This window comes from Helicoverpa zea, chromosome 1, assembly GCF_022581195.2.
Source record: "Helicoverpa zea isolate HzStark_Cry1AcR chromosome 1, ilHelZeax1.1, whole genome shotgun sequence".
NCBI classification, from domain to species: Eukaryota; Metazoa; Arthropoda; class Insecta; order Lepidoptera; family Noctuidae; genus Helicoverpa; species Helicoverpa zea.
In genome coordinates this window covers 6048429-6059899 of record NC_061452.1, presented here as the reverse complement: position 1 = coordinate 6059899, position 11471 = coordinate 6048429, and the positions used below count along the sequence as shown (strand labels likewise).

Sequence of the window (11471 nt, the reverse complement as noted above, 5' to 3'; positions counted from 1 at the left end):
TTACTTACTCTCTACTCCAAGACTATCCACTGTGCCATTTCCAATTCATTTGGGGTCAGCCTTCCTCGGGCATTTATCGGGGATTTCGATTATTGTAATCTCTACCTACATAATGTGATCCGCCCTCATCATAACATTACCATGCCATGTCAGGCTACGAGGCTAGACCAAATGAGATGAGATTTGTTTAGCCTCGTAACTACGCCCAGCCAACGTAACTTTTCAATTCCCGTGATGTACAGCTTTTTTAATAGAGGGATTTATCAAGCGCATTCGGATTTACAAAGAAGCGCAAAGACCTAATGGTTTGCCTTTTGTCTGTACCTGCTTAGAATAGTAGATTGGCAGTCGAGTGATTTTAGTGAAGCCAAAAATGAAATACATCAGTTGAGTGATCTTTTGTACCTATGTGTAAATAAGTAAGTATGCTTTCCTCGAAATCAATTTATATTTGATGTTTCTTGATTTTTATCATATAACATTGAAATAATCTTTCAAAATTTCGCGGGTCTTGTTAGGCTTTTGACACATACAGGGCCACTGTTATACAGGCACCTAGCCTATCCGTGTTTTGGACTCAACCACAATAATTTCTGTCACTCATAGCCAATCTTCAAAAGGTAGAGGAATCAATTCTAGAGTTCTGGGTGCCAAAATAGACCCATGTTGGTTTTATTGGTTCATCTTTAATGGCATGAGTATTGTAGAGCAGTTGCAAAACGTACTGTTATAATTTGGCTGATCATACAAGTCCTCGGATGATTTTTTGCCATACATTTTCTAGGCCAATTGTCTTGTTCAAGCGATTCTGAATCAATGACTATATCGTCAGCTTATGCTGCAGCTTCCGCTACTTTATAGTAGCGTTCAGAGGAAGATGCAGAACTGCCTGTCACATGGTTCATTAGAAGGTTGAAGGTAGGTAGGCCTACCTAGCTGAATGAAGCACAGAGCCTTTGATAGGCACCATGTCGACTTGTCGTAGTAAAGTCAAACAGCTCTCGGAGCTTTTTCAGGGTCGATGAAAACAAAGTAGATCTTTCTACTGCCTATTATCGATCGATAAGTTAATTATTTCCCTAGTTGTAGGTTTTCCGAGAAGCCCCCTGATATTAATACCCACTTCGGCAAACCCGCGACAGACAACAGCAGTCGCCCCACATGTGTGTAGGTACCTATCAGAAGTACCGGTGTACAGCCTTACGGACGGTAGCTATATACAAGGGCTTTCGAGATCCATTCTTTTTGGATAATTCTATTAGATTTCATTTATATTCATTTTATAACTTATTTATTCATTAAAATTTAAGTAATTAAAAATTTTGTATTTTCTTTATATAATATGTAGAGTTATCCCATTGTCAGTTATTTTCTTGCGTTTTAGGGTCATGAATATCACTAGTTCTCTTAGTAACTTTACACAAACATCTTTGGGGTATTAGGTGGCGTTTTATTTAAATATTGGTTCTAAAACTAAAAATTGTATTTAATACAAAAGTTTATTGGTGAAAACATGAAAAATATAATAGATTAATGGCTGATAAAATGCAGCAGAAATGTTACAATATTGGCCATCACAAAAACTATTTTGCTAATAAATGCCTGAAAATTCAGAATGCTATTATAATTAGGTATTGGTGATGGGCACAACAAAATGGTTAATGTCAACAATTAAAAGTTCCTTTGGTAATATTCAAAATGTTAGAAGACATCACAAAAACCACGAAAGACACTAACAAGTTTTTTGTGCCCTTAATTTGGTACAGCCATTATACAGGTTGATTTATTATTTGATGAAAATTTTTGATTTCATTGGGTCAGTTTTGGGCGTACTTTAACAAATTTTAAATAACGAATAGCATAATTTTTAAACATTCACCATCATGATCTCCATTTCACTGCGGACATGCGGCGAAAGGAATGTTAATTTGGGGCCGACCAGGCTGTTATGTTTTTAGTTTATATTGAAAGGAAAACACTTTTAACTTAAGAAACCGTAATTTTAATAACTTAAGTTATAAATATTTATATTCATCGGGTCAGCTCGATATCTGTAATCCAGTGTAAATACAGAAATACAAAACCGTCAAAGATGACACATAACATTTAATTTTAGACGGAACGTGAAGGTCCGCTGCGAACGACATTTTTAACATTTTTTTACAAGCGACGGCTCGCATCAGCGGCGGTGGACCCGCGCCGCGCGGCGTTCTCGAATGTTACTCGTTTTCTTATAAAACACCAATGAGAACAAATGCGTGTGCTGGGAGTGAGCGCGGCGCGAGATTAGTTGTCGCCGCCCTCGGCGGGCTCGTCGCCATCGCCTTGCGTGTCTGACGTCCACAGCGTCAGGTTGTCTCGCAGCAACTGCATGATCAGTGTCGAGTCTTTGTACGAGTCTTCATTGAGTGTGTCTAATTCGGCAATCGCATCATCGAACGCCTGGAAGAACACAAATCTTCATTAGTATTTGACCTCAAGTGTTACAGTAATGAGACATCAATAATAAATTTAATATCATTCCCTTTGTGGGATGATTAACTAACTCTTTAAGAGTTTAGAATAAACACTCTGATGCTGGCTGGATCGAGGATTAAGGGTTAATTGCTTTTCACACGGCCATGCTAATATATAATTATTAGTTCTTTAATCTATGAGATTACTTCTAATTTTGAAACGAATTTTATTTTTTTTAATGTTCATGCAAACTGAACAAGAAGAATGCACTAGCAAGAACTTTCCAGTTAGTATATTATAATACTTTGGTCTTTCACACACTAATTTTCTTTTTTATGAAAAAAACCTGTTTAGCTAAGTGGCACGCTCGCGCAGGGGAGTTGATTATCTCGTAATAAAACACGGAAAAGTTGAGCGCAAGGCCGAGCCTGATGGGGTGGGTCGGTTGCATTTTGGCTTTAGCAATGTCGAACGCTTCTTGGTAGGCCTTCTGCGAGTCCTCCACGACGGCTGGGGACAAGCGAGTACATTAATATGCCTAGCCTGCACATCCCTCTCGTGCCAGCCAGCACAGAGCCTATGCGTAACTGACACAAATAATGACCTGTTTGGCGAGCTGACACGCTTTGTCTGGTGAATTTAATATCTCATAATAGAAGACGGAGAAATTTAACGCCAGACCCAGCCTTATTGGGTGTGTGGGCTGCATTTTCGCCTTGCTGATCTCGAAAGCGTCTTGGTATGCTTTCTGTGAATCCTCTACAACAGCTGTAATGTAAAGTGATGTTAACTTACTGCATAATAAAACAGGTACATTAGACCTATAAATCATTCGAGTATATATACAACTTGTGATTGGTTTTATACTTACAATTTCTGGTTTCTCCTGTGGCCACTTCTGCAAGGTACCTATAGTAATCACCCTTCATTTTAAGGTAAAATACTTTACTTTCTGGATTACTAGCTTTAGGAATAAGGTGCTTGTCAAGTAAACCCTGAAACAAAAATAAAGTAAAAATTGAATGTTGCTTTTTGTTAAAATCCTTAGTTGTTTAATGTTTGTGTTGAGACTAGCAAAAAAATTGAACTTTAATTAATACATAATATAGTTTAGAGTCAGGGCAACGAACGAAAATGGGATAGCAGCGCGCGCAATGACGCGGCGCAATACGTCACCCCACCCTCCCGGTCCGCGAAAACTCCGCACCGCGCCCTGTATGCTCTCACGTGCTACCCAACATTATAACGCCCATGATTAACAAAAACGTTATGACTGCGGAGGAAATGACCACGGCAACGATCGCTTGCATCACCCCTCAAATTGGCGAGGCGCAAATATCATGACGTCATTCGTGTAGGATGGCAGCAACTGACGTTAATCTTACTAACTTTGGGATAAATTCCGAAGTGAATTGATAACCACGCTGACGAAGAAGTTACCTATCCTAAAGAGGAACAATCTGAAATAATACATAATGAATGAAACTTACCAAAACATCGTAGCAGATTTCTCTGAGCTCTTTTTCTACTTTAACCCTATATTCTTTTGCCATCTGTTGTTTTCTTTCCGAGCCTTCGGTTTTCTGTTCAATGGAGGAGATAACGCGCCATGACGATCGTCGAGCGCCCACGACATTTTTGTAAGCAACGGAAAGCAGGTTCCTTTCCTCATTGCTCAGCTCGACGCCGGTTTCCGTGACTTCTTTCATCGCGGCCGCCATGTCGTCATATCGTTCAGCCTGCTCCGCCAGCTTGGCGCGTTGCACCAGTTCCTCCTTGTCGACGGACATCGTGGACGATGGGAGAGGATTAATTCACTGATGCCCCTGCAATTAAGTATGAACCACGAATAAACAATTTGACTCGAAAACAAATGGCGGATCGCAATTACCTAGGGTTTATCAGAAAGACTAATCGTTTGGGCGTCACTTTCACCGAAGCGAATCGCTTATAGGGTATGTGTCATCATGGATGGATGGAAGTCGCACCTTGGGTAGAGGCTCGCGGGCGCACTAGCGCAATATGAAAATTCAACGAAGCTCAAAGAGCACCTTTCACGCCAAACGCGACATCGACGCGGCGTCCGCTCGGTTTGACAGCATCTCACAGACTCAAGCTACTAGCAGGCTAGGCACGCGCCGTGTCGCCGCGCCGCCGCTTGGTCACCGCCACTGCGCCAACAGTATTGATCCGGCGACGCGGGATAAACACTCCAGACGAAATACGACTAGCGCGACGATTGCACACACCCCTCACCCCCACCGTACGCCCCTCGTGCACCGCGCCCGTCCGCCCGGCGCCTACCTCACGCTACCCCTATCTACCTACCTATAGCTTTTTACGCAAGGCTCTAGTATTACTATCTATAATATTTAAGTTGTTTGGTTTTATTATTTCATCAAAAATTTGAATAATGAATAATACTGTTAACACTTCAAAAATATAAAAGCAATTTACAATAAAAATCAATAATATTTATTAAAAATGATTTTGCTTAAGTTAGACCCACAAGATACAGTAGTAATATCTATAGTCCTTATTAACCAACTTCAAAAAATAGGAGGAGCTTCTCAATTCAATTATATTTTTTGGCAGATGACTCATGAAAAGACATCAATCTACAGAGATGAAAGGATTGAGTAATAAAGGAGGAATGTTTTGTACAGGTAGCCAAATTGTTTAGAGGGAGGTATTTCAAATGTAATGCAAAAGCTGATGTAATACAGAACAGTTCAGGAGCTAATACAATAAAAAAACCTGATTCAAGTTCCTAAGGGCTAATTTTTACACAAACATGATATCAAACCCATTTGTGATGTTATCCGGCTATTGAAACAAAATTTCATCACTTTGTAAAAATAGCTTTAAACTGAATGCATCAGTATTTCTATCAAGAAAAAAAAACAATTATGCTACATTTACCCACATAAATCTTAAACAAATCATTATTAATGTATACCTAGAGATGCCAGTCTATTAGTCTTCTAATAAAATGTAGGTAGGTATGTATCAGTCATTACTTAGCATGATGTCAATCTTTGAAGGGCAATGTGTCATAACAAATGTAGCAGTTACAACTGAGAACTTTAGATTTATTCATTTTTTCAAGTAGATACTTTATTACAAATTTAGAGTTGGCATGGGGTAATATCACAAGAGAACCGAGCCCCGTACTTTAGCCATAGATAAAACATTAATTATTGCTAGGATGCCAAGTTATGTCCAAGTCTAGCCAAATGTTTTACTCGGGTATAGATTCTATCAAGCATTAGGAAGAACTTTATATTTTTTACCATCAACCAATGGTATTTATGACCCACTTGGTTGATAAAATTGTCCAAACTCACTACCTCGTTTACAGTGCTTGTAGAATGTCAACCGCATTGTATTTGATTCTGTATGAAAATTTGCTAATACCTATCCTTTGTGATAGATTAAAACATAAAAACATGCAGAGATGTATATAATCTACTAAATAACCAACAAATTACTTGTGCAAGTCAATGATGGAATAGAAATCTTCTGAAAGAGCCCTACCTATGTATAGATCTCATATTATGTGAAACGAATATGAGGAAAACTATTCACTAACTTATTAACATAGGTAAGCCTTGTTATAATAATATACAATATAATTATCCAGTATCACAAACACGAGAGCATTGTGCTGTCGACTCAATGTCACGCACGTGCCTAGGTAGGTATCTGAAAAGCGATGTAAGTTAATCGAAGCTAATGACACTAACGTTAGATCAAATATTGAATGTGTCTAACAGTTACAGCCTAGGTATACCAAATTACCTACACAACGTAATTAACGTTAACTTTCGTGGAATGTCATCGAAGTTAAGTAGATAGTAATTACCTTTTAATATGTACTGGCACTACCTCCAATGACATTACACAGTTATTGAATTGACCAAGATAACGGCATGACTACGCACGGCGAAATTACGACGCACTAGTGTGATCGCTAGCTGCCTCTATGAATACGCCAACGTTCAAGATACCCACGCACTACTAACGGATCTAAATGAATTAACGAATAAAATATAAATCACATCGTTAGTTTACAATCAATCTGCATGTTCCTGATGAATTGTCCAAAAATATAATTCAGTCACGTATCATGAAGAAAATGAAATAAGAGCTAAAAATCCAACTTACGCGGCGATCTCGTCGTATGCAAACTCTTATTATAACTAACGTATAAACTACAACGTACTTAATAAATGTAAATCCTTTGAGAAGGACATAAATCCCGATTACAAAAATTTAGAATTATATCTAACCGCACCGCGAAATCGTGTCGCCGGCTCGGGCAAAATGGCTGCTGCAAAGGGGCACTCCTTCTATGCGTCACAGTCACAGATTTGTGAGAAAACGAATTTTAAACATAGACACTTCGAGATAAACACATAAAATTACATCCACTTAGTATAATTTTAATACACTTACTTGTTGGAAGGGAAATAAAGTAATTAAACCAGCAAATTACAACACAATATCGGTTTTTGTCTTGCGGTGAACGATATACTACACTGACGGCAGCGGGGCCAGAGGGGAAACAAAAACGGAACAGGGTTCACATTACGAGTCGGCCATCTTGGATTACTACGATGGAAGCGTAGTTCAGTGCTACGTATTCACATTGAGTACGTATTTCGAATGTATTGCGCACTCATTCTAATACACGGGGATACAAAAGAGATAACAAGTAGTGAACAGTAATCATGGTACATAATAGGTATCTTCGTTTTGTAACAGGAAGTGATGATAAAAACGCGCAACTTTTGAATGACTTGTTAAATATGCCTTGATCTCAAAGTAAAATCTCAGGTGTTACGCGCATGCTATGGTTTTTGATTCCTTCGCTAAAATATGAAAATGTATTTATGATATTTTATAAGATTATGAGGTTATATATTTTTAGACTTAGATGGTTATTTTATTTACATATAAATTTACAATAAATATCAAAAACTATCCTAGTAAAACAAACAACTAAAGCGTTTTATAAGATAGGGTGTAGTTTAACGGTGGTGAATGCTAACCCGTGACAAAGATCCACCCCTTCGAAGACGATCTCAGAGAAGCATGTCTCAGATGATATCGCCATCACCATGTAATGAATAAATCTGAAAAGCATATGACTGGGCAAATGTCTATGAACACCCAAACACTGGCCTTACTTTTTGCACCCCCAAATCAATCATTCAACAGGTTAGAAGTGTCGGGCGAAGAATGACTAAATATCACGGGGTACGAGATGTAGCGTGATGACAGACAGCGAAGTCTTTGTAATAGGGTCCCGTTTGTCTTTTTGGGTACGGGAACTAAATACTATATCCACTTCTCGAACATTCTTGCATAAAACAACACAGTGTCAGGAGTTCTTGATAACATGATCAAAATGAGTTCGTCTTAAATTCGTTCTTTACTAAAGAAGTATGAGGAATATCAGAAAACTATTATTTTTTTCTGTGTTTACATCGCTTCGTTATTATTATCATATTTTGAACACAAAAGAAGACGGATCACAATCCATACAAAATTGCCCCACGTCCTATAACAATGTGACGTATCTCAAAAAAAAGATGAAAATGTTTAAAAAAATATGACATACTCTCTAATTCATTTTTTTTACACCTTCATACGAAAAAAATGCTTTAAAAATTGTTCAGGCGCTGTTATGAAAACATCGTTCATAGGACTATTTATGGACTATTTTATTAAAATATTTTTTTGTTTGATAGGGTATACCTCACAGGTGGTCCCATAATCATCAGGCCAGGATCTCATGATGGAAACCCTGAGAAAGCCAGGGCAACTTTTGAAAGTTGTAGGCATGCGCAGGAAAAAACTTGACTATAAGGTGTATGTCTTACAACAATATGCAACAGTAAAGGTTTGGAGCTGACCTGATGATGGAGACGAAAGAAGGTCGAGGGAACTCGACAACCGAATATGTAAACTACCTCGTGTTTGGGCTCATATTATTTGTATTGAATAGACCTTTGCAACAGTGAAGGTTTGAAGCTGACTTGATGATGGAGACCAGAGAAGGGCGAGGGAACTCGACAAGAAAATATTTAAACTACCTCAGAAGTCGGTGTCTAAAGGATGTACCTAAGTTTATTTCCCCACCGACTTCTAGGCCGATGCTCCTAAGACTATTTTTTTTTGCTTTTCAGTGTTTTTGGAAGTTTTTTTATTGTAAAAAGTTTTTATTTTTATTTTTGGCTTTTCAGTGACAAGCACAGTTGTCACTATCCGCATAAGTGGAAAGTTCTTATCAATACGAATAATATAAGCCCAAACACGAGGCAGTTCACATATTCAGTTGTCTGGTCTCCATCATCAAGTCAGCTTCAAACCTTCACTGTTGCAAAGGTCTATTCAATACAAATAATATGAGCCCAAACACGAGGTAGTTTACATATTCGGTTGTCGAGTTCCCTCGACCTTCTTTCGTCTCCATCATCAGGTCAGCTCCAAACTTTCACTGTTGCATATTGTTATAAGACATACACCTTATAGTCAAGTTTTTATCCTGCGCATGCCTACAACTTTCAAAAGTTGCCCTGTATTTCTCAGGGTTTCCATCATCAGATCCTGACCTGATGATTATGGGACCACCTGTGAGGTATACCCTATCAAACAAAAAAATATTTTAATGAAATAGTCCATAAATAGTCCTATGAACGATGTTTTCATAACAGCGCCTGAACAATTTTTAAAGCATTTTTTTCGTATGAAGGTGTAAAAAAAATGAATTAGAGAGTATGTCATATTTTTTTAAACATTTTTATCTTTTTTTTGAGATACGTCACATTGTTATAGGACGTGGGGCAATTTTGATCCATCGTCTTTCTAAGGTACTGAAGATTTAGTCGATTCGCAAAGAAAAGATTACAATAAAAGACAATAATTTTGTCGAAGTGACTATTGTCACTGTCATATTTTTAACGTCATTTGTCAATAAGACGACATACTTGACATTTGTCGAGCGAGCATGTTTCTATTCTGAGGCATGTTTGCTTCTTTCATAGAATTTTGAGGTTAGATTGTATGTGTTCGATCTAATTATTTAAACCATATTTTAGTTAATCGTAATAGTAATAATAAAAAATTGGTCATTTAAGAAGTCTCTAGCATTATATAACAAAGGTGCAGTAAATATTACAACCAAAAATGCCGAAATCAAAAAGGGATAAGAAAGGTAAGATAATGTAGTAGTTACGTGTATTTTATTTCTGCAACTCTTGAATACAAAAGTTATAAATATTTGGTTGGTTGATCACCTTAGGGGTGGAATTCATTTACTCTACTATATTTTTAGTGTATTATTTTACTCACATGTCAATCAACATTTTATATTTCAGTTTCACTAACAAAAACAAACAAAAAAGGATTATTATTAAAACAGAAAATAATAGAAGAAATAAGGAATTCCCTGTCTAAATATGAACATATATTTCTGTTTACTGTTGATAACATGCGCAACACAAAGTTAAAAGACTTGCGCAATGAGTGGAAAGACTCAAGATTCTTCTTTGGTAAAAATAAAGTCATGGCTGTGGCACTAGGAAGGACTAAAAGTGATGAAGCCGAAGACCAATTGAACCTGGTGAGTTGTGATATCTCAGATAAACCTGTGAAAATTTTTATATGGAGCAAAGCGAGTTCCATATTTGAAGTAAATTTTTTTCCCCTATTTTGTTTCTCAGATCATCTTTTATTGATAATTTCTTTTTTTTAATTCTGAAACTTTTTCAGTTGTCCAAGAGACTTAAGGGTCAATGTGGTTTATTGATGACAAATAAGGATGTACCTGAAGTTCTGCAATGGTTCAAAGACTTCCGTGATGCTGAATATGCACGTGCAGGGTTTGTCGCTACAAAAGATGTTATTCTCCCACAAGGCCCTCTTGCTGACTTCTCACACACAATAGAACCACACTTAAGACGACTTGGGCTACCTACGTCACTAGAAAGAGGTGTTATAAACCTCATTAAAGAATATCAGGTAAGATTTTTATTGTAAACATGCTGGTTATATCTGCTTCTTTGTCTGTACAACCTTATCATCTTGAGAGTATTGCTGGTCTTCATGCTAAATTCCATATCAATAAATTCAGCTGCTTTACTCTGACAATGGATCAAGCACATCAAATACACTCACTATAACTTTTATTAGGGTTCCCACTCTCACTTGGCCAGTTTTAAATGTGAGGTTAGGGAAATAGCTATAAATATAAACAATTAAACTTAATTATTATGTTTTTTTTAGGTTTGTAAAAAAGGAGTTCCTCTAACACCAGAGCAAGCAAGCATATTAAAACTCCTGGGGATACAAATGGCAAAGTTTAAAGTTGTGATAAAGTGCCACTGGACTAAAGGCAAAGGATTCCATAAAGATTTAGATGTAGCCAGTGATGATGATGAAGAAGAAGATGATGAGGATGCTGAGGACGGAGATGCCATGGAGGAGGATGAAACATAGCAAAGGAGTTCTACAAAAGAATAATATTGTTTTACGTACTACCTTCCTGTTTTATTTAGACTGTTCCTCACGTTTTCATCTACATTCAGTACCAGATAGTTCTTTCTAGTCAATTCTTTGTTTAGTCAGTTGAGTTTTTATAAAATTCTCGTCGAAACAAACGATTTTTAATTATCTGGAACAGTGAAGCAACCAAACCAGTGAAGTGGGAATCGGGCCGATTTTTATTTGGGCTGTCTGACAAGGATTTTCTGACCAACTTTTCGTAGGATGTGCGCCTTACACTATCGCTATCAAAGTTTTTTAGGGTGCGTCCATATCTGGCGAATGTGTCGCGAATGTGCAGCTCGCGAGCCATTTGCGACCTGCCCGCGAGCTGCGCGCGTGCATTTTTGTTCGTGCGCCGCCCGCGCGTAGTTCGCGCGCGACCTAAGCGCCGTACGCGATCAGCGCGCAGGCGGCGCGCGACGCGCTAGTTATCTTCGATAGTACTGAGCCAGTAAATGGAA

General features: G+C 37.8%; 2 protein-coding genes across 5 annotated transcripts; one reads left to right on the top strand and one right to left on the bottom strand.

Moving 5' to 3' along the window:
• Positions 1-1480: 1480 nt before the first annotated feature.
• Positions 1481-7072, bottom strand: LOC124642755 (14-3-3 protein zeta). 4 transcript variants are annotated; one of them, XM_047181647.1, is made up of 5 exons: positions 6625-6783; positions 3948-4283; positions 3329-3452; positions 2804-2967; positions 1481-2442 (listed from the first exon to the last, which is right to left on the bottom strand). In XM_047181647.1, exons 2-5 carry the CDS (start codon positions 4245-4247, stop codon positions 2287-2289), a joined length of 744 nt encoding a protein of 247 aa, XP_047037603.1. In that variant the 5' UTR covers positions 4248-4283; positions 6625-6783; the 3' UTR covers positions 1481-2286. The 4 variants fall into 4 exon arrangements, with proteins under 4 accessions (XP_047037603.1, XP_047037376.1, XP_047037549.1 ...); XM_047181420.1 differs by lacking the exons at positions 2804-2967; positions 6625-6783 and adding exons at positions 3062-3225; positions 6916-7072 and having other exon boundaries at positions 1980-2442; XM_047181593.1 differs by lacking the exon at positions 6625-6783 and adding an exon at positions 6916-7072 and having other exon boundaries at positions 1980-2442.
• Positions 7073-9462: 2390 nt separating this feature from the next.
• Positions 9463-11003, top strand: LOC124634042 (mRNA turnover protein 4 homolog). The gene is made up of 4 exons (XM_047169447.1): positions 9463-9679; positions 9843-10087; positions 10237-10485; positions 10750-11003. The coding sequence occupies exons 1-4, from the start codon at positions 9652-9654 to the stop codon at positions 10960-10962; spliced, it is 735 nt and encodes a 244-aa protein (XP_047025403.1). The 5' UTR covers positions 9463-9651; the 3' UTR covers positions 10963-11003.
• Positions 11004-11471: the final 468 nt, after the last annotated feature.